At 43.5% G+C, this 24,155-nt stretch overlaps 1 protein-coding gene across 1 annotated transcript in view; it reads right to left on the bottom strand.

Moving 5' to 3' along the window:
- Positions 1–24,155, bottom strand: part of ASTN2 (astrotactin 2) — a 936,573-nt gene that overhangs the window by 606,942 nt on the left and 305,476 nt on the right. The window contains exon 5 of the mRNA XM_040963108.1: positions 19,032–19,139. Coding sequence (XP_040819042.1) covers positions 19,032–19,139 — 108 coding nt within the window. The remainder of the gene's footprint in view (positions 1–19,031; positions 19,140–24,155) is intronic.

Below are 24,155 nucleotides of genomic sequence, written 5' to 3'. Positions count from 1 at the left end.
CTGGGGAAAAAAATCAACAATACAAGGGTTACTGGGATTCTTACTCTAACTGGCAATATTTGGTGCATGCCTTCCAAATCCAACACATTCCAAACATTAGTGTGTCATTGCTTCTGGTCTCTTGTTCTCTAAAGAGAGAGAATTTTGGATTTAAGAAAACAGCAAGGACTAGGTACTGAAAAAATAAATAACCTAGAAATGATATGCCACCAGAGTTACATTTGGCTTCATGGATCAGAGAAAGCTTCAGAGATGTGATAGCAGTTATTGGGACCAATCCAGAGCATTTAGGTTTTGTTAGAGCTCAGCCATCACAGCACTCCAGGCAGACAGAATTGCCTGGCAGACACTGGCAGTGAAGATATGCAGAATATGGAAATTTAAATGTGAATGGAAAATAGTATGGACATTAAGGCTAGTGAGGCGGGTTTGGTCAACACTAAAAACATGAGAGCTGGGGAAGAAGTAATGATAGGGAGTGGGAATGGCTGCAACTAATCACAATATATGCCTGAAGGTTCGGAATGCCAAAGATTATGCTAATGACTGCATATGCAATGCCTAATGGTATTCCAAACATATGCACACACACACCAACATACATATATAATTTGTACATAAGTAAGTACATGCATGTAGAAGTATGTATATATATATATATATGCGTGTCTATTTATCTTTTAGCTTTTATTTGCATAAAGAAAATGAAACTTGAAGAATTAGGAACATGTCTAGGACAAGTAAACCCAGAGTCTCAAATCCAGGTCTGCACATTTGACATGCAATGTTTTTCAATGTGATGTTACACCTCACTCAGGAGATGGGGTTGGGAATTTATCACAAAGGCCAAAAAGGAGTCATCAAAGTTATGTGTGGGAATGACACCATCTAACAAATGGTTTTAGAAGATGTTGGCTTTCCTACTCCTATGTCCAGGGTTACTTGTGTCTCCCCAATTTTTTTTTACATTTATTTATTTTTGTTGCAAAGTCAGATATACAGAGAACAGGAGAGTTAGACAGGAAGATATTCTTTCTGTTGATTCACTCCCCAAGTAACTGTAATAGCTGGAGCTGTGTCAGTAAGAAGCCAGGAGCCAGGAGCTTCTTCTGGGTCTCCCGTGTGTGTAGAGTCCCAAGGTTTTAGGCTGTCCTCAACTGCTTTCCAGGCCACAAGCAGAAAGCTGGATGGGAAGTGGAGCCACCGGGATACGAACCAGCATCCATATGGGAGCCCAGCGAGTTCAAGGCAAGGACCTTAATCACTAGGTGTTGTGGGCTAAGGAGTTGATTAGCGCTCGTTCGGCTGGGCAGGAACAGGAACTGGGCTTGTGGCTAAAAACATCTAGGCTAATTGGACTCTTCTGTATCCAATATCCTGCTAAATGAGGATGTGGGGGGAAGATACATAAGGGGAGGTGAAGGAGCAATAAAGGGAGACTTCGCAGACTTCTACCATCACTGGTCTCTTGTCAGTGCTTCGTCCTCAGACCCTCTCCCTGTCCATGTTACTGGCTCTGCTGGTCGGAGCAACTAGGCTACTGAACTGGGCCCTTGCCTTCCCACTTTTAATGAAGCCCCTCTCCAAGGTAGGTAGGGAATGACATGGTCGGTTTGTGGCAGTCACAAACGTCTCCCAAAGGAGCACAGGGCAGACCCAGCCCCTCTGATAGGCACTCTGTATGGCCCTACTCCAGGGAGTGATTGATCATCACAGTGTCAGTACCTCTGCCCAGCAGCCTATGACCTGAGGCTGGCGGCCCAGGCTGGGCTCTTAATTAGCTGAAAGGGAAGTCACGCCCTCTTGAGTAGAAGGGAGGGGAGAACCAGGGGTCCATCAACTGCAGTGTGACAGTGACAGGTTGGCAGTGGGGACTGATGGGGAGCAGGGAGAGGGAGGAAAAGATGGACTCTTCACTTTCATGCTTTCCTTTCTGTTCTGTCAAGATACAACAGGGATGATGGGAACTGGGACACTGCGTTACACAGGAAATCTCTGGTGATACACTTTTTCTAGCATGATGATGTGACCAGAAATCAGAAAATCTCATTTGTAGCTGCACTCTTACATTGAGTTACTGTGCAGTTTGGGGCAAAATCACAACACGATGAAGCATGCAGGCAATGGACTCAGATACGGGCTCAAGTTTCTATTCCATGGTGCTTGCTAAAACAATGATCTGCAAAATTACTCTCTTTTTGAACCTCAGTTTCCTCATGGATAAAGTCATATTGCAAGGATAAGATCTAACATTGCGTTTACTACGTGAGACAACATTTATATCATGCTTGGCCCATCATGGAGTCTCAATAAAATGTTTAATTTTTTTCTTCCCCCTAAGTGTCCCATATACAAGTGCAAAGTTGCACATCATCACCTCTATGAAGTTTACCAGCACTAGTTTTCTCAAACAGATGAGTTGGTTGGGTGTGGGGAAAAAGAATATTTCCATACCTAAATTTGGGAGGGAGCTCACACAGGAAGCAGGGTACAGATACACTTGTTACGAGGAAAGAAGGGCAGGCTGAAGCCAACAGGGCAAATTCTTAAGATATGTAGAGTTCATGCTCACACAATGAGACAATTAGGATGCAAGCAAAATTTGGACAAAAATTTGGAGAGGTTGTTCTGAAACAAAACAAAACAAAGCAAAACAAAAAAACCCTCAAATACTGAAGTGGGTCTGAGGACATCTTTCTTGTCAGACCTTTAGAATCTCTGAGAATACCTGGCGTGGTGTTTAGAGCATCATTTGTTTATTACAGGGCTTCTCATGGAACACTCCCAGCAACCCATGAGGCTGGGGTTGATAACATCCCCACCTTACAGATAAGAAACACAAGATGAAGAAGTTTGAGTTGCCTGCTCAAGGTTTCATCAAGAGGCAAAGCAGAGACAGGAATTTCAGTTAGTCTGATTCCAAAATTCCTCCCTTTGGGCTATACCATCTGCAGCCAATCTTTGATGCTACACCTGATGGAAGAGCCTATGCCTGGCTCATATTGACTGCAGCTGTCCCTCTTCCTCCCCAGCCCTGGTGTCTCTCGCCTGCCTGCTCTCCCACATGTATTTACACAGAGCTGCCTGGTAACAAACGGCTCGTTACCATGCGGAGGGCGACAGCCAGGCGATTAGTGAAATTTGTTACCCATGCGTCTCTGAACAAAATTAAATTAAAAGCGCTGCTTCGCTGTCAAGATAAGGACCAAGCTGCTGAGATAATTTTTCACTCTCAAACACTCAATTACCCAGTGAGGCTGGATCAGATACAATCAAAGGGGAAAAAGAAGAAGAAAAAAAAAAAGGAAAAAAAAAAATAGTGGCAAGACCTCCAGGAACAGATGTAAGAGTTGTTATCGCTCTCTCCCTGGCCAGGGATGTTAAAGAGGCTGTTGCTATGGTGAGAGGGCTGGACCACATGCAGCAGGTAGGTGGGCCTGGTCTCAGGCAACATCCTATAATAAACAAGATGTGCTCTCTATCCCCGCTGTCCTGCTTTAGGCCAGACAGGGTTATTTTTCACCTAAATCATTATAGCAGCCTCCTAGCTGGTTTCCATCACCCAACTCCTATCTCACCCTATCCCAGCTTCCACTAAGCCAAGGTGACCTTTCGATCATAGACATCCGAAAACCACACTGCTTTGCTTAAACTCTTTGATGATCTCTTATGTTCACAACGATAACATTGAAATCATTCTACTAATGTCATCACTGGTCTCTATACATCAAACGTCATAGCGCAACTAACCAAAGTAGAGATAACTCCAGGTCTCCTTTTACCTCTCTTCTTTATTCACCAAGATTTTTTAAGGCCCATAGTGTGCCTGACATTCTTCTCTAAGTCTTCACACTACTTCTGTGGGGCATAACTCTCCCCACTTCGTCCTTCTCAACAAAACCATGTTGTTTTTCAAAACTCAGATCAGCCCTTCCCCATGCCTGTAAGCCCACCACAATTCCACTAAGCTCACCAGGACTGTTTGTTCCCTCCTCCACCACAGCTACTCCACCTGTGTCAGCATGGGGCTCACTCCTGTTTTCAATCCCATTTTTCTCACGCACCCATTTCCTTGGCCTCCTTGCTCACTGTGAGCCCTACAGAAGCAAAGGCTCTGCTTCATTTACTCTGTAGTCTCAGGGCCCAGGGGACCGACTTTCAGTATGAATCTAGTGAACTGAAATGACCTAAGATTCAGTGGTGGGATAATTACTAGAGCTTTCTAAGGAAAATCAAGGAGCATCTCTCTTCTTTTTAATTTTGTAAAATTATCTTTTGTTAATTTACATTTAATCAGATAGAGACAGTGTGTTAAAGCTAGAAGACAGGAATTCAATCCAGAACTCGCACGTGCGCATCTGGATATTGGATGACGGAATCCTATGTGACATCTTTAGCATTGAACCAAATGCCCTTCCCAAGGAACACCTTTTCTTACTTTAGATTCTCCACCACTATTTCTTTAGGCATAAAAAATGAAAAAGTAGGGTGTGGCCACCACCCAGCAGTGGCGACACTAAAACAAGAAGGCACGCTCTTGAGGGTCCGGGAAAAGCCAAAACCGCAACCAGACCCCTCAATGCCAAAAGCAGCTGCGTTTAAATCCTTATATCCACTGCTCCTGTCCCCATTGGTCTAAGCTTTCCTCCCCGCTTCTCCAGCCCTCTTTCTTCCACCCTTCTTCCCATATTTCTTCCCGTACTTTCTGCTGCATTTCTCTCTGTTCTTGTCCCCGTCTCTCGGTACTGCTCTTATTGCTTTATACCACTTTTGTTATCCCTTTGCCCACTTGTGTCCATTCTTGTATGCCTTAGCTTTTCCGCCCGAAGATCTTAACCCTTCTTCCCCTCTCTGCTGCCCTGTTCTTCCTGTTCCGTCTGTCATTCTTTCCCCAGTCTTTCTCCTTGTCAACCCCTACTCTTTTCTCCTCGTTGTCGTCATCTGTCCATCCGTCTCTTTTAGTCGTCTGTCCATCCATTCTGTCTTAGTCCATCCTAGCTTTTACCAGCTACTTTTATATCGTTCTCCACCAATCACTTCTCCCCATGGGTCCACTTGGAGCTACGTGATAGGCCAGTAGCAATGACATAATCACAGCGAGGGATTAGCCTATCCCTGTGACTTCCTGTTTACCTGGTGGCGAGACCAACGCAGTCTCCTGGTCCTGGGCCAGCCGCCATCTTGCAAGGCCCCTCTCAATCCCAGAGCGGCTTTAGCACCCCGCTCCCCAAAGTAGGGGTAGGTAGTTAGCCTTGAGTTTAAGATGCACTTATCCTACTCTGCTAATGCGGTTCCTGGGAGGCAGCAGTGATGGCCTGCATAGCTAGGTGTCTGCCTCTTGCAAAGGAGTCTTCCACTGAGTCCCAAGTTCCTGGCTTTGCTCCCCCCAGAGCTGCCCATTAGAAGCACTCAGGATTAAAGAAGCAGGTACATCATGCATATATGTTCTCTCTTCTCCTTCTTTTGATCGTTTTATTTCATGTTGACTGAGCGTATCATGCTTCAAGGACTAGAAGAAAGTCATTCTCTTGATCCATGCCCCTTTTCACTTGGACATTTACTGATTATTTTTCCTTTCCCCTTTTTCTCCATAAAGAAGAAATACATTAATACCTTTAGGTAGCTAAAACCTAGATACGCATACTTGGAATAGATAATACAACACAAATAAGCATTTTCAATATTGTAAATCAATCTAAAAATATGAGACCTTTGAGACCACTTGAATTAACGACTGAGACAATTTTTTTGTGTGTAAAGTGAAATGGCCCAGCTTGATTTGTTCATCAGTTAGCATCTCCAGGCACTTTGCTAAGAACATGACTTGTGTTTCTTCATGTCAACTTTGAAACTATTATTTAAAAAAAAATCCTGTGAAAATGGCCACATTTAGGTGAGAAAAATGACGGTATGTAAGAATGGTTCCACTATGCTAGCACTGCCAGGTTCACCGTTGGCTCCAAAGACCAAAAATTAACTCCCGAGTACAAAAGGATAAATACTTACATGACTCACTTTTAATGAAATTCTCTATTTTTCCTCAAGACTAATCATAGTGTGTTATAAATTCTGCGTTTCTGTAAAAATGATCATTCAAAATTATCTGGCTGCGTAATATTCCATCAAGCTGATACAGTGTAATTGACTAAGCTCTTCCTTTACTATTGAACCGTCAGCTCATTCTTCACTATTAGAGATTATGCTACCCCGGCTGTCTTCAGGTTTAGAGCTTCATAAAAAATGTTCAATGTCAGAGAAAAAAATATGGCGATATAACAGCAGGCACAGAAAGCAGAGTGAACACAGCCATCCCAATTACAGTACACAGGTGGGAAAGAGCAGGAATGTAAATGAGCACAAGAAAGAAATGAAACAAGCTCCACGGTCCAGAAAGCTTTTGTCTGTATTTTTCTTTTAGTCATATTAGTGTTACGTTGGTGAAAAAAGCAATGAGCAAATAACCAATAACAGGCTTGCAACTTCTGAGTTCCATGGGCGTCTTGAGGCTGCAGAGGCGAGCCCAGCAGTTGTCCATAACTTCACTTTTTCTACAGACAGCGACGCAGGAAGGAGCCACTTACAGGTGAGAGCCATATAATTTTAACTCCCACCTTTCCAGAAAACCATACCGGCTTCCAGAGTCTACAATGCACATTAAACAAATAAAAATCAAAGAATGGTGGAGCTTAAAATGACCTCTGGTACAATTTAACACCACATCCCAACATGAGCAGTAATAAAATTAAAACACAGCTAAAAAGTGTTTTCTTTTAAGATTTATTTATTTTCTTTGGAAAGGCAGATATACAGAGGGGAGAAGAGACACAGAGGAAGATCTTCAGTGTGATGGCTCACTCCCCAAGAGGCCACAACGGCTGGAGCTGAGCCAATCTGAAGCCAGGAGCCAGGAGCTCTTCCGGGTCTCCCATGCAGGTGCAGCATCCCAAGGCTTTGGGCTGTCCTCAACTGCTGTCCCAGGCCACAAGAAAGGAGCTGGATGGGAAGCAGGGCTGCCGGGATTAGAACCAGCACCCATATGGGATCCGGGGTGTACAAGGCCAGGGCTTTAACCACTATGCTATCACACCAGGCCCTGCTAAAAAAGTTTTAGCTAAAGTTCTACCTTAATGTCCACAGAGTTTCATAACTATCTTCCTCACCTGAAGTTTTTTTACTTAACAGTTCTTCCTCAGAAAATGTAATCTTGCTAAACTAGAAAATGATGGAGTCCTTCTCTCATTTAAAAACCTTCTTGGACAACCCCACTTCAGGGAGGTTTAAATCTACACTCTTTTCTGCCTTGGCCTCTTCCTGTTCGTCTTTTAAATATAAGGATAACGTTTGCCCCTGAAAAGTGTATTTCATGGCTTGCACAATGATATTATTTTCTCTTTTTGTTTCACTAGGGATTTTTCTCGCAATTTGAAATGACATACTCATTTATGTGTTTACCAGTTATGTCCTCTTCCCTTTTCTTTCCTGGTACCACTCTCACCTTCCTCAGACGGAGGCACTTCCAGTCCGTTTTTCACACCTCCCTGTTCCTTAGCTACAGTCTCAAAAGAAGGAGACAGTCAGCAACTTCAATTGATTAAATGAATTTGACATTGAAAGCCTGTTTTAAAACTTGCCCAATTTATTCCTCCTACTTTTTTTCTGTGTCTTCCATAACATAACTTATACTAAAATAACACATGATTCTCTTCATTGTTACAACATGTATAAGCTACAGTTAGCATGTCCTTTTTTCAGAGAAGGAAACTGAGGCCTGGGATGATAACTAAATCTGCCAAGAATCACTGAACCAAAGAATCTGGACTTGAATAAGACCTCGCACGTAAGCACTGCCCATGGCACTTGACAAATAGTACATGATCTTTCCTACAGTTTACTGTCTTTATTTAATGAAGAGTTTTGCAGTGGTAAAATAATCCTGGACACTCTCCAGGACTGGGGATAAAGGACATGGCAGAGTGTTCTTACGCGGGGCGGGGAGAGCAGCGTCACAATCTCTCACTCTGAGCAAAGGGAGGGAAAATCCTGCTGAGCCCCAGTTGAAAAACAAGAAAGCGAGAGAGACATGTTTCCTTTGTCGGCTTTGGTCTCCCATTGGATTCCTGACAGCCATCTCCCTCCTTTCAATACAGGGCTGTCAGGGGCTGAGCTGGTTGGCATTGAAAAGGCACAGGACAAGTGAGAACAACCTAAACAACAGATCAGGGACTGTCATGGTCTTGCAGGGGTAGTTTTTGAAGTTGGCTGGCTCTCTGCTTCACTGAAGGGACCCACATTTGTTGAGACTACAATGTTTCTCCAGGTTGAATTAGAGGTAGTGTGGAAAGCCAATGTCTGTAGCCACTGAGGATTGGGGAATGAAAGGAAAGGAAATGAAAGGAAAGACATCAGGAATAAAAAAGGTAACTCATGGCGAAGTCTGAATATGTATGCTTCTTCTACAATGTTTCCTTAAGAAGGGCCAAATGCAGGCATGGCTCAAAGATATGTTTTTGCATATTCCTATTTGTTCAGAAAAAAAAATACAAATTCCCAGACTCATCTCCCAGTGAAGAAAACTAGAGTCTCCCTAGAAAATCTACACAAGCAATGTGATCCTTCTGGAGGAAGGCATCAATCTAATGCAAATCGCAAACAGTAACCACCAGGGCAGGAATTCTACTAAGAGAGGAAAAACAAACATCCACCTGTTTTCCTAGGGCACCGTTCTGAGATGTTCTCACAAGACCTGAAGCCAGTAGGAATAAAGCCCAAATATTCAATCTTGAAACTTGAAGAATTACTCTGTATGTCTTCAGTTTCTTTGAATATGTAGACAAAGACAATAGTAACTGCATAGAAAGTCCAATGGCATCCAGTAAATGACTATTAGTAAGCTGTTATTCCTCTTATAATTGTTATTCAAGATTCTGACTTGGGGAAAATGAGATAAAACTCCATCGGAACCCCAAACCAGAATAGGAACCAGATGTGCTGTTGGCTTTTGAGGAAACATCAAAAAGTTCATGGAAAATCAAATTATGTGATAACCTACTATTCAAAGTGAAGACTCCTTATGTGTGAAGAAGGCTAAAGAGTAGCAGTTTTCCGCTCTGGCTGAAAAACTAAATCCTTGAATGCATTTGTATTAACATGCATACTCCTTAGCCAGGCATTCCTACACAGTGGATCTCAGGTACTAGGAATTGCTACTTTTTTGTTAAAACTTCTCACCTGATTCTGAGGTTCATTGTACTCTTCATGAATCACCCATCCCCAACAGCCTTTCTTATGCTACTTCCCTACCATGAGCTCTGATCTGTTCAAGGTTCTAAACCTCATCACTTCCTTATATTGGAAGCCCTCAGCCCACCTATTCAGGTCCTAACTCTCTAGTTTCTCTAGCTGACCTTCTTACCTTCTATTTCTGAAGGTCCCCCACCTGGAGCTTTAGATTTTGTTCTTTGTTGTGGTCCCCAACATTTATCATACTGCAGGGAAATTCTGGATTGTTTGGACTCTATAAAGTTGATCCTTGTATCACAGCCACTAGATGGATTGTTACTTGTTACCAACAGTTCTTCCAGTGGTGTGCTGGTGAGTGCCTAACACTGGCTTTCTGGAGGGGAGGTAGACGCTGCCCTTGTGAAGTATTCGTTAATTTCCATGGTTAAATCGAGCTGTCAATGTGGTATCACTATGTCACTCACTGCAGAGTAAGGAACAGATGTGCACACTGACTCTCACACGTTGAGTTGGGTGGGCTACACGTGGAAGGAGAATTGGAAGTTCTCCTTGTTCTGTGCTTGCCAGGAATCTCAATGCTGTTGGTGCCCAGGTAAGGTCAGTAGCATGGATGCTACCTTTGTCCTCCATTCTAAACCAAATTCTCATTTCCTCAACTGGTTCTAACATGCCTATTTCTGATCTGTGTCGCTCCTAGGCTGCTCCTGTCTCTATACACCTCCTCCCATGACCAGATGGTTTACAGAAGCATCACTAGAAAGTTTTCAGAGGCCCCGTCAGTCTTCCTATTGATTACTGAGTATATAATTATGCCAGGCACTTTAGTGTACCCTTTATACCAACTGATCACATAAGTCTCCACATTGCCTAATTCACAACCAAATCATTTCAATCGGAAATGAAAGCAATGTTTTCTCATAGTTATTGCCTACCATTATATGAAATAAACAGGTTAGCATAAGGAGAATCAATGAGACAAATTTGCTTTATTTTTTCCCTGTCTTCCTCCGTCTATTTCTGCCATGATCTCTCACAACATTGTTGAGATTAGAGACAATGTCAAATTCTACCTGGCCAGCTGACAGATAAGAAACTGAAACCTACGGCCTTTCTCAAGGCTTTACAACCAAACAAAAATACATGCAGGATTAGAACTCGGGTCTGGAATTTCCAATAACTCCAGGATACTCTCTTGCTTGACTCTTCCTAATTCTGTACCTTCTTTTATTAAGTGAGTTCCCCCAGCAGTCCCCCTCCATGGCTTTCTAGTCATGCACGCTAGAACCCCTCCCCTGCCTTCCTAAACTGACGACTAGAGCCCATCCAAGTCCTGATGCCTTCCCTACATATCTCTAGTCAAGTTTCCCTGTAAAAACCTCACAGGGAAAGGAGGAGCAGGCCAACCTGTCCTGCATCTTCAAAGCCTTGCCACATCTTCCATGTCACTCTGGCTTCAAAGGCCTTAGAGCCTGATTACATACGGATCACGTTGTCGTCTAGGTTTAGTTTTGTGTGTGGCAGGTCCTAGGGGTGTGCTCCAGAGGGCAGCCAGTAGATGTGTTATGAGAAAGGCTGTATCTAAACAAGCAGTGGTCGATGATGAGAAGAAAAGCTGCAAAACAAAGTCCCAAAAGGTCAGCAATACCAATTCATGTTCTCATGGAAAGTGTCCATTTTTTTTTTGTTTCTCTTTCTAGAAGCTAGACTGATTTGTGGGCCAACACATTGAAAAGAGCCCATAAGCTGTGCCAGGCTCAGGCACTGCAATACTGCGCTTAACTGGTCACCATTTAACAGATCACACAGCAGGCACGCAGCTAATCGTTGCCTTTGCATACATTATCTTGTTTAATCCTCACAACATCCCTATGGGAAAAGAGAAGAACAACCAGCAGGCTTATCCTCCCTTATCCAAGCGAAGCTGAGGTCAGAAAAGAACAGTTTCTTGCCCTAGGCCATGTGCCTAAAAAACAAAACAGCAGGGATTTGAAGCCACGTCTGCCTATGACAAACCTCTGACTCAGCCTGGAAGCTCTACTGTTTTGAAGGTGTATTTGCCCAGGAATCCCAAGAAAATCCATAGAACCAAACACCTTAGCACACATTCTTTTTACAACTCGAGAGTTCTTATGACTATAGAAAGCTTAAGAACTGTCGAAATAAAAAAAAAAAAAAAGCAAGAAGGAAAGAAACAGGCAAAACCAGAGGGCATTGCTGCTCTGCTAAAGTATAGTCAACAAGGCTTAGAAGAAAAGAACTAAGATTGGGAGTAAGGAAAAAAATCGGATTTTCTAGAGGTGCTAAGCAACCAGGAGATGAAAAGAACAAGGAAAGGAAAAAAAAAAATAGAACAAGAGTAGAAGAGAGATTTGCCCCAGGCCACAAAGCCATGCTCACAGGATGGGCTGAGAGGTTCGTGTTGGCTGATCGTTCCTGTAAGACAGAGTGAACGCTGTTCAGCTTGTGCCTGGGGCTGGACTCCATCTGCCCTTCTCATCTGGACCTTTAATCATACATACACTGGCTCATCCAAGTGAGCATTCCTTCTACGGGTCAGTTTCTTCTACCAGCATAGCCACCCGCAACTCAGAACATTATAAGCATCTTGACAATGTAGGCTCAGGCTCTGTAGTCCAAAACACCAACCTTAATGATTAGCAGGGCTGTTGAATACACCAGCAGGTTACACTGGCATGAGCTTCATTCCTGATGATGAGACACAGATGTTCTTGCATGACAGAGGGAAAAACTGAGGCTCTGAGAGGGCACTGCCTAACTGGTTAAGGGTGGGTTACAAATGTAAGCACACATCTCCTGATCACAATCCAACAGTTGTTTCTATAGGGAGCTCTGTTTTGATTAATACAGAAAATCCTGCCCAGGGGAACCCTATTACATCAGCTACTTCATCCTGCAGAATACCGTGACAAGTGGAAAGTCCCAAATAATATCTTAGATGCATAGTTGCTTGACAAAAATGGAACTTGTTGCTTGAGAAAACAGGCTCTATTAGGCAGGACAACCACAGATGTTGTGAGGTCATATTCAGTTCTCAAAGCGTAGTTTCATGGATCATTGCCTGACAAAGGGACAGGGGAACACTGCTTGTACAATTTAGATGGCTTAGACAAGGGGTCAGCTAACAATAGCTTATAGGTGCAAACTGGATTAGCACTTACTTTTGAAAGCTGGTTTCACTGAAATACATGTTCATTAATCTATGAGTTGTCTATGACAACTTTCATGTGCAAGAGTGGTAGTGAGGTGTTCCAACTCCGTATGACCTATAAAACTAAACTTGCTTACTCACTGGGAATACACAGAAATGGCTTCTTCTGTTCAAGAAATCCTACCGCACATATACACTGTAAACTCTCTGTGTCTCAGAGAGCTTTTGTCTCCCTGTCTCCCAACTTGTTATATTGACTATTCTAGTTCTCTGCTTCAGGACAAGGCACTACCTAATCACACCACATACTTTTTCAAAGATCTCATTTTCCTTAAAAAGAACACAAAGCATCAGGAAGCCATGGATTGTCCCCATACTATGTTAGTATTCTGTTTTCTGATAGATCCTATTACCACAAATGGAATTTCTTTTTTAAAGATTTATTTTATTTTTATTGGAAAGGCAGATATACAGAGAGGAAAGACAGAAAAGATCTTCCATCCGAAGATTCACTCCCCAGGCAGCCGCAACGGCTGGAGCTGAGCCAATCCGAAGCCAGGAGCCTCTTCCGGGTCTCCCACACGGGTGCAGGTTCCCAAAGCTTTGGGCCATCCTTGACTGCTTTCCCAGGCCACAGGCAGGGAGCTGGATGGGAAGTGGAGCTGCCGGGATTAGAACCGGTGCCCATATGGGATCCCAGGCATGCAAGGTGAGGACCTTAACCACTGCACCATCGTGCCGGGCCCCCCAAATGGAATTTTAATTGATTTGATTTTAAAATGCTTTAAAGGAGAAAGAGAAATGGGGAAGAAAGGACAAGTAGTTCTTGGAAACCTTTAGCTAGTTCCAAATCTTCCACATCTAGACTTCCTCTCTTTATCAGGTAGGTGTCAACAGGTCCACGTGACACAAAGGGAAGCTCCCGGAAGTTAAAAGTCCACCCAGGATTACAGAGTAGATGAGGTGAGGTCTGGACTCATAATTGTGTCTGGATGGCTATGACTCTTGTCTTATTTCACCCAGTGCACATGGCAAGAGGGAAATCTATGAACAAATACTATTAGACATATGCTTCTTCCTCCTACTTCCTGTGTTTCTCACTGATTTCAATACATCCTTCCCAAATGGCAAATGTTCCAGGCACATTCAAAGAGCACAGGCAGAGTGGAGTTCTTGCTATTGACAATCAGGGTGTATATCATTAATTGGCAAGTCCTTTCCTGGTTCTGGAGGAGAAACATGGAGAGATGCTAAACTTCCATTGTGTTCAACCAGAGCAGGAAAGAAAATGGAAGAAGACAGTAGACCACATTCCAGCAATGGGTATGAAGTGAGAGAAAACAGGAGGTAGACAAAAGGCAGCATCTATTCAGACAGCATTTGTCGTAATCCAGATTATGCTAGATGGTGGTTCCATTCCTTCACCCATTCATCCATCTAACATAGTACTCCAGTGTTCATCATGATCCCATACCTGTGTGTGGTGTTTGGAATAGGAAGCTGGACACAAAGGAACTGCACTCATGCATCTCAAGTGTGCAGTTCAGTGGAAGACACAATCATCACCTAGAGAACACAACAGTAAACACACAATCATAGCAAGGGTCAAGAAATGTCACAAACTCTGATACAGAGCCAAACAGGAAAACTAATTTTGATCCTGATTAACTCTATAGAAGATATCCAGACAGTGCAGAGGCCACAGTGAGAGGTGGTGAATTAAAGAGCAGGGAGAGAAATTGTGAGGATTCTGGTAGGAGTACTGGGCAAGAAGTAGGTGTAACAGAAGTAAAGAGAGGCTGGAGAGATAGGCATCAAAGGATTTGCGAGTGTAGGAGGAAACCTGCATTCCATTCTAAATGCAAAGGAGGGTATGGAGTGCTAAGTGGAGAAGCCACACAATCTCTAACCACACTTTTGAAAAATTACCATCCTGCATATAAGGTTGAAATGGTTTGGAACTGAGTAAGTGAAACCATTGAGGAGAGGCTATTTGCAGTTTTCTAGGCAAAGGTTACAAGTGGCATGAATAATGCTTACAGTGAGAACAGAACTTATTGATGAGTGTTGAGTTGATAAAGGAGTTATTCATTATCTTATTTAATCTTCATAATTACCTATCAGGGAGATAGTGGTACCCCATTTTAAAGAAGAGAATACTGACACTACTGGCTCATGTCATTTAGAAGGAGAGAATAGCCTGCTTGGTCCAGGTCACTCTCAGTCTCTATTCTTCCAGAAAGCTCTCTTCTACATAGTTCCTGCTTATCCACATCTTTTTCCCAACACTGCAATAATATGACTTATACAGTTCAACCTGGTGTTGAAGTCTTCCAACATCTTCTTCAATACCATGTTGTGCTCCCATGAAGAACCTAACCAGTGCTGACAATTGCTCTGGCATCCCTCCTAAACCTCCACTTACATACCATGAAGATGAGAATCAGAGTAGTGGTGGCTTGGCTGAGGTCACATGGTCAATCAGTGGGCTGGGGCTACAAACCCACTATTCTTGTCACTCTCAGACAACTCTAAAGACCAAATTTCCTTCTGAATATGTGTTTCAAATACAACAGCAGGTGAATGGTTAGATCCAAGCCCAAATGGCCCTGGAACTGGGAAGCACAAGAGCACATCACAAAGTTCAAAAGAAAAAAAGGCAACCAAAGGATTAGTCTATTTTGCTATAATCTTTTTTCAATTCACACATAACTTCCAGAACACTTTCTATACAGTTGTGAAGTACCCTTGTAGAGTTAAACTCCCATTTTCAAGATGGAACTTAAGAGGGTAGAGTGAATTAATGCGTAGACTCAAATGTTTTGAAGTGATTATTTTCAGCCCGCCCAGAGATATACTTTTCCTGTTGTTCTTATCTTTTCCTTCCCTTACCCCATTGCACTCTATCATCTCTTCTGTGTCATGGGCAGGTTGGTTGGGAAGACCACAGGGAGCTGCTAACCCATAACATCTGATAAAGAGGAGTTGAATATGGAGGGTGGAGGAAGTGAAAAAGCCTGAGATAATTAAGGTCCAGACAAGCTGGAGGTGGAGTGGAGGGAAGGAAAAAAGAAGTCACCAACAGCAGCTACATGCAAGACCGTATGATCTTATGAGCTGACACCCTCTCCACCAAAGAGAAACAGGAACTATGAAAGGCAAGCCATTGACAAAGGGGACCAGAGTTGGAATCCAGGTACCTCTGAAGGACAGGGGACACTCAGAGACTTTAACCAGCCCCAATGACATTTGAATAAGAAGGGATCTCAAGATGTAATATAGTCACTCCCCAGTCTTTCACTCTCCTATGGTTGAGGTAAGAACAGATGCCTGGGGACAACATTGTGGTATAGCAGGAAAGGCAGCTGCTGATTGTGATAACTGCACACAGGTCCATGTCCCATCTGTCCCACTTCTGATTCATCTTCCTGCTAATAATATCTTGGCAAAAGATGATGCAAGTGATTGGGCCCTGCCACTCACGTGGGAAACAAGGTTGAAGCTCCTGGATCCTGGCTTCAGCCTTCATCATCCCTGGGCATTGTGACCAATGGAGAATCTACCAGCAAATAGAAGACCTCTATCTCTCTCAGAAACACTTTCAAATCTTCCCATCCAGCTCCCTGCCTGTGGCCTGGGAAAGCAGTTGAGGAGAGCCCAAAGTCTTGGGAACCTGCACTCAGGTGAGAGACCACAAAAAAGTTCCTGGCTCCTGGCTTCGGATCGACATAGCTCTCACTTTTGTGACCCCTTGTGGAGTGAATCAGTGGATGGGAGAACTTCCTCTCTGTGCCTCCTTCTCTTTGCATATCTGTGCTTCCAACAAAAATAAATAATCTTAAAAAAAAAAAAAACCAAATCAGAGGCCTAGGAAAGGGCACAAGGTAATTAAATCCCACATCTCCTATCAGAGTGTCTGATTCGAGGTCTGGCTCCTTCAGCTTGGGTCTCCCCTCTTCCGGATGCACCTGGGAGGCAGCAGGTGATGGTTCAAGTATGTAGGCTTCTTTAAGACACCACCTGCTGACCTGCTCCTGGCTCCTGGCATTACATAGGCTCAGCTCTGGCCATTGCAGCCACTTGGAGAACAAACCAGTGGACTAGGATCTTGTCTCTGCATTTTCTTCTCGCTGTAAATCTGCCTTTCTGCGGCCCAGCACAATGTCCCAGAGGCTAAATCCTTACCTTGGATGTGCTGGCATCCCATATGGGTGCTAGCTTGTGTCCCAGCTGTTCCACTCCCATTCTAGCTCCCTGCTTGTGGCTTGGGAAAACAGTAGAGGATGGCTCAAGGCCTTGGGTCCCCGCACCCACATGGGAGACCTAGAAGAATCTCCTGGCTCCTGGCTTTGAATCGACTCAGCCCCAGCACTTACGGCCACTTAAGGAGTGAAACAGTGGATGGAGGATCTTTCTCTACGTTTCTCTTCTCTCTGTAACTCTGTCTTTCCAAGAGAAATAAATAAATCTTTAAGAAAAAATCTGCCTTTCTTAAAAAAAAAAAAACCCTGCTGCTTTCTTTGTGTCTTCAGCACTTAGCTGGTACTAAACAAGTATTTGTGTTAGGAAAAGAAGAAAACCAGAGGGGAGTGAAGTGAGGAAGAAATTATAGGAAAACATCTGGAAAAAATAGTAGGAAAGGAGGTGAAAATGAGAAGAGAGAAGAGGAAAATGAGGAGATAGAACAAATGAGAACAAAAAGAAAATACAGAGCAAGAAGAGGAGTCAGGGATAAGAAAAAGAGAGTGAAGGAGAGAGAAGAAAGGATTAAAACTTGCAAGCAAGTGAGTGAAGCAACCCAGGATACTGAGGAGAAAGAGATTCCTGTGGCAGCAACCCCTTAAAAGTGGAAGAAGAGGGATGGGGAAGCGGTGGTCAGTAAACGGACACTGGTAAAGTCAGAGGCTTTGGGATTAAGCTGGCAACAGGGCCAGGCAAACAGAGTGGGGAGGTGTCACAGCCCTGTCACCCTCATTGTCCAGAAGGCACAGCCCAGCCTTTGGAACATGTGCAGGCACCAGGCCAAATCGCTGATCTCTGGTCCTGTGGCTTTGTCTTTTCTTTTTCAAGTTTTACTCCAATTTATGAGGGGACTGCTCAGTGATATATAGTTTTCCAATTAGCTGTAAATAGCCTTGTCCCACTGAGGAGGCCCACCAACTTGCCCAGCTTTAACTTTGGCTGCTGGATTCTAGGAGGGACAAGACAGGTTAAGAATTACTGATCATCAACTGCTAAAGCTTCACTGTAGCCAACTGCAGAAAATACAAAGATATGGGAGGCCAGTCCCATTTTTCTAAGAGCTGTATAGACCTCAGGCCTTCCCAATGGGACGTGTACAAAGACACACTGCATAGGCCCTTTGCAGTGGAAGGTGCTGGGGTCAGAAGAACCTGGACAACAATGAGAACTGATCTCACACTAAAGTCTATTTGATTTTACTTTTAGTATATACCGGGCACCATGATGTATCATACATAACTTAATCAAAATGCATCTCCAAGCCCATGAGGTACTGAGAGTGGTTGTTTGGCAGATGACAAACTTGAGGCATCGAGAATGTCAACAATTCACATAAGAACACAAAGAACCTAAATCTCTGAGACCTGTGCTCTCTGAATGCCCACGATGCATGCCTGGAGAGCAACCAGAGCGGTTCTAAAGGAGGCTTTCTCCCGGCTCTGTGTGCTGCTTCAGCTTACTTTTTGTGCAGAAGTGACAGGACCAGGCATCCTGCCACAGGTTTTGATTAGCTACCTTCGTGCTTGACAGAACAACTTCTTTTCAGTGGGTGGCCAAAACCCATGGCGCTGCCCTTAATCACTGAGATGGAAAGTGTGTTTGAATCCTATGGTGTCTCTCTGAGAATGCGATCTTGAACTTGCTGCTTTCCTATCCTTATAAAACATTCAGAAATGAAGCATGACATTCACAGGTGAGTGCCTGAAATACACTGTATTTTCCCTTCAGAGCACATTGAATCATCAGAGAACTACAAGCCTTACTCATATGGAGTCCTGCCTGCATCTCGAAACCAATTCACACTGAGTGCTACTGTGAGAAATAATTATGTATCAAGACAATGCTAACTATTATCAATTAAAGACACTCTAGAAAGCCACATGGCATTCTGTTTACAGGGATGTTCTGGCACTGGCATCTGGGAAATACACAAATCTGTCGCATAAATGCTTGGCTCTGTTCCATTTTAGCTGGTGCTTTGATTGTTCGGTTTGATTCTGGGTTGAACTGGTGTTATCCTTATAAGGCCAAGAAAACACAGTAGGGCATGGATCACCCTGTATTACCTGACTACAAGTGGGAAGAATTTCTTATTCATATTTTCAGTTCAAGCCAACTTGTATTTTTCTGTGCTTTTTAAAATCACTGCATAAACTTCGGAAACTTTCCACAAATCATCAAGTGAGGTAGGATAGGATGGGATAAATACAGGATATAATTAAGGTCATTTGTCTGGTCAGGGGGTAGACGCCGAGCTCTGTGTTAAACAGAATGGGACTCAGTTGAAGAGGAGATAAGGTTGTCTCGGAGCACACAATCTGTTCTCTGGGCTTTTCTCTTCGAAACTTGGTTTCTGGAACCTTCCCAAGAGCTCAGTTACCTTTGCTGCGGCGGCGACTGCGATACTGCTCTGTGTAGAACGTCAGCTGCGTTTCGTCGTCTGCCTCTGAGCCCGAGTTCCCCTTGGTCCTCCCAAAGCCGATTCCCCCTGGAAGGAAGCACAGTAGCCCATCCGTCATCTCCACACCTCGGAAAGCTGGTGCAATCCCTCAACTGTCCCGAACATCCGCAGCCCCAGACCTCTTTGTAAATCTCAGCTGACCCCAGAGCTCGCAAAACTTATGGAAGAAACCCAGGCTCTGCAGTGAGGCAGATTCTGTTTCCAGCCCGAGGTAGGTAGGCAGCTTTCAGGCATGTGACCTTCAAGTGAACACAGTTCTTAGCCCTCACATAAGGGCAGTAACTATTAACCTGTGAGATTTCCTTGAGGAATGGAAATGCTTCTTCCACAGTGGTGACTCAATAATTGATGCCTATTGTTGTTTCAAATGATGCGTCTACCTCTACAAAACACTCCAGCCAACTTAATTTCACACACATTTCAATCAAAGGCTTACTGTATGCCAGGCCCGGAGCCAGACACTGGAGATAGAACAATAAATATTACCTAAGCCTTGCCAGCCAGGAGATCATATGCTAGTCAGAGGGACAAATGGGATCCTATGGAGCCTTAAACTTAATTCATGGCTTGTGTTTCCCACACAATGAGATGCTAGCTAGATGGGGGAGAACAATTCATGTCAACACAGAGGACCTCAGCAGGCTTTATGGAAGCATGCCGATTTGAGCGAGGACTTGGTGGATGGATGGGGCTGCAGTGCTTGACGAAAAAGAAAGAAAAAGCAACAGAGGCACTTCTCTTGGCATGGGGCATATGGAAGCAGGAGGTAACATCAAGTCAAGGACGGAGGGGGAAGTGGATGCTGACCCATGCCTTAGGGGTGTGGGTGACACCTGAGTGCCAAACTGAGATCTGACAAGAGGGAGGGCTTTACTTAGCATGCCCTGGGAGGTTGTAGAGTAAGCCAGTGAGTCAAACAGCTGCTTGCATCAGGAGGCTCGGTGACCACCCAGGAGAGAAAAAGGCTTTTGTGGTGGGATGTGCATTGAGGATGAAGGGGAGTGGATGCCAACAGTAAGAGGATATGCAGGGAGCAAGGGCAGTACATTCACATGCCTGGAAGTGCGTGAAAAGAGAAGTGCGTGAAAGAATAGAGAAAAAACAAGGATTGCAGGGAACTGCCAATATCCCAACAGCCATTTGTGGTGAAGGGATGACACAGATAGCTTTTATTAATTTCTCTGTGCCTTCTGCATTTTTAATTGTCTTGTTTTTGGGGGAAAGGATATAGAAAGAGATGGCTTAAGCATTGGTGAAGTCTTACAACACATCAGGCATATTAGAGTCAGTGGGAGGCAAGAGAATTTTGGTTTGGGGGGCTCTCTAGGGGGCAGAGCCTCACTGTCTACATTAACAGACCATCCCCTGGATGCCGGGAGTCCACTCAAGAATCTGGTAACAGTGGTGGTCCTGGTGGAGAATTAAGTAGCTGGAGGAGGGGGGCTACTTTTCCCTAGAAATCCTTTGTATTTTTTGAATCAGGCAACATGCTGACCTATTACCTATGCAAAAATTCCACCTGAGGAAAAGAAAAAACAGACATTAGAGGGAAATGTGATTCAATTCACGAAAGGATTTACTATGTAATTTCCTCAGGTAGGGTATTTGAAATAGCATTCAGAACATAGAAATTTCACTTGCAGACACACTTTCTGCAATATGGTTATTATCCTTTCATTCATTCCAGCAACGCTCTTGAGCAATCAACTGCACACCTAGAAGATTTGTATATGTTATTACACACACTCCTTGTCATAATAGATTCATACCAAAGGTGTAGTTAACAAACTATACAATAAAATAAAGACTCAAAGACATACAGGGGAAAAGTTACTTGCTGAAAGTCCCAGAGCCGACAAGCGTGAGTCAGGATTCAGGGTTAGTTTGCTTACTTCAAACTCAGGCTCTCTAGGACAGAGATGCTCTTGCCTTGAAATAACTTGAGAGGAAATGTTTGGAAAGCAATAGATCCTTTCTGTGGCAAGCTACCCAATATTACAAGATTGTCTTGTGAAATCTTATTCCCAAGTCATTTGTATCACTAACACAGGTATCAGTAGCCCCACTGAGCAGAAGCAACAACTGAGCTAATATGGTAAAAATGAATGAAATTAAACTCCGAAACCTGGTGTGATTGATGATCAAGTGTCATACTTTATAAGATGGAAAGATTCGCGTCTGCTCTGCCCACTTCAAGCTTCCTCAAAGCGGTGTGTTCTTAAGATTGCCAAAGCACAAAGGACCGCAGCATCTGATCTTGGTCCTCATGTCATCAAATATGATCTGTTTATGGACCTTGAACCGTACGTTTGCAATCTTCAGCAACTGAAGGCAGTGCCCAGAGACGGCAGAAGACTACAGATTCTGCCAGATGCAGTCCCCTCATTGAAAGCTTCCACTCTGAAATGCAGTTGGCAGGAGCCCCATGGAGATTCTGGAAGTAGCTGGAGAGCAGAGGTTTCCAGAGGCCAGCAGGGCTCTTAAAATTGCCATTAAACTATTTTACTGTAACAAAATATAAGGGAAAGGAGAGGGTTTTGCTCATCTACAAATAATTATTGGTCAAAGAAAAAATTTCAAGCATTTGATAAAGTAGCCGCACTCATCCCCCAAACTCCTTTCTAAGCAGGAAGCCTCTGTCCTACTGTGATTCAAGCAGTAGATGAAGGGGGTGCAGGTGTGGGCATTTACTCCAGATCCTTCTCACAGTCCTTTTAACGGACTTCCATATTATTAAATATTCCAGTTAAATACTCCTTCTCTTCCTTGTATCCTCTTACAAAACAAATGGCCTACCTTGGAGAGCAGACAGGATTCAGACAGAATTCTTTCTCCAATCAATAGGACAGGGTAGTAGGTCTGATCCAATTCCAGCATAGGAAAAGCTAAGGCTTCTCTGTCTAGGTACTGCTCCAAACCCTTTACAGATGCTGATTTATTCCAGCCTTATGAGGACCTTAAAAAGCACGATACTACTTTTATTCCCATTGTAATGGATGAGGGAATGAAGGCACAGCAAGTTTAAATAATGTTCCCAGGATCGCCCAGCTTGTAAGTAGTAGGGCCACAATTCAAACTCAGACAGTGGCTGTATAGCCAATTCCTTCAGTCTCTGTTCTGGTGTGTAATAAAATATGAGTAAATACCCTATTTAATGCCCACAGCCATCCCTGTAAGGACGCTATCATAAACCTTGTTTTACAGATGAATAACTAGGTCTCAGAGAGGTCATGTGCAGTTGTTAAGTGAGAGGGCTGAGATACAAGTTGGGTTTGTCTACTTGCAAAGATGACTTCATAGCTAATCTAAACTCAGCATTTTGTGCACATGCTCATGGAGGGAGGGCAAAACTTTAGTGTGCTGATAGCTAAGATCTGTTACTTGATTCTCCTGACTGGCCATATTTTCACTTCTCTGAGCTTCTACTCAGAGCTTCTTGCAGGAACTCTACTCAAGCTTCACAAGATCCTAATGGTTTCTTCAAACTGACACTTATTGAAGCACACGGAGAGAAAGCTTGCTAAACTACCATGAGAACACCCCGTCTCCTGCCATTGCCTCTGGCCTTCGTGTGCCTGTGAATATTAAGGTATCAACATCAGATTTAAAATAAGCTCAGAGCCAAAGCATTAGACTGGCAAGTGCATTTGAAATATAAGGCAAGCCACAAATGCCATCTTAAGTGTTATAATCATCATGGTAAAAATAAGAAAGGAAAATCATTGTGTAGCTCCTACTTGACATATTAACATGTCATGTTATATATATTTTATACAGTTGACTTATTATTAAATTATTATTAAAAATTTAGTACTTTTTCATGGCTAATCTTTAAAAGCCAGTGTACATTTCAAACATACAGCACACCTCAATACATACAAGTACAGCTGTGGGAGTGGCTGAAGAATAAATATTATTGAGCCATAATTAAGTAGCAGGATATGAGTATGGATAAATAGTCACAGCTCACACCAAAGTGTTGAATTTTTTTTTTTTTTGATGACATGTGACTTGAATGTAGAATCTGGTAGCCAGAATTCTACAAAGCCACAAGCACCACACTCCCTACCCTGGTGGCACTTAAATTTGGGTTAGTGTCTGTAATCTATGAACCTTCAGAGGTAATTAATTAGAATCAGACATGAGTTCTAATCCTATGCTTCAATTATTAGCTGTGTGGCCTCAGGCAAGGCATCTATTTTCTCAGAAATTACCATAATTTTAACATTTCCATTTAATTTAATGTTAATTTATTTTCAAGGCCAACACACAATTTTGCACATGAGAGAGAGAGATTGATTTTTTCCTTTTTTTAGGACAGATTTATTTTTATTGCAAAGTCAGATATATAGAGTGAGGAGGAAAGGCAGAAAGGAAGATCTTTTGTCTGATGATTCACTCCCCAAGTGACTGCAACGGCCAGAGCTGAACCAATCTGAAGTAAGGAGCCAGGGGTCTCTTCTGGATCTCACACATGAGTATAGGGTTCCAAGGTTTTGGGCCGTCCTCAACTGCTTTCCCAGGCCACAAGCAGGGAGGTGGATGGGAAGCGGGGTCACTGGGATTAGAACCTGAGCCCATATGGAATCCTGCAATGTTCAAGGTGAGGACTTTAGCCACTAGACCATGGCGCTGGGCCCCGGGACATTGATTTTTCTCCCTGTTGGTTTACTTTTTAGATACTACAATAGACAGAGCCAAAGCCAGGAGCTCAGAACACAATCCAGGTTTCCTCTGTGGCTCTCAGGGATCCAAGCTTTAAGCTATTGCCTGCTCTCTGCTGCTCCTCCCATCCCCAGGATTACATTAGCAGGAGGCTAGATTGGACTGGTGAGGCCTCAAACCCAACCACTCTGATACAGGATGCAGGTATCCCAAGTGGCATGTTAAGCTCTCTATCAAGTATATGTCCTTGTACTTTGCTTCAAAGGAGGACAACAGCTGTCAGCACTCATGATTGCTGTTAGGAAAAAGTATGTCGTATGTAAACAAGTGTGCTGGGGTATGTTCTGCATTTACTGAATGCTTGTCTGCGTGGCACAG

Source organism: Ochotona curzoniae, unplaced genomic scaffold (assembly GCF_017591425.1).
Source record: "Ochotona curzoniae isolate NIBS_2020 unplaced genomic scaffold, NIBS_Ocur_1.0 scaffold_3208, whole genome shotgun sequence".
NCBI lineage: Eukaryota > Metazoa > Chordata > Mammalia > Lagomorpha > Ochotonidae > Ochotona > Ochotona curzoniae.
This window is presented reverse-complemented; position numbering and strand designations above follow the sequence as displayed.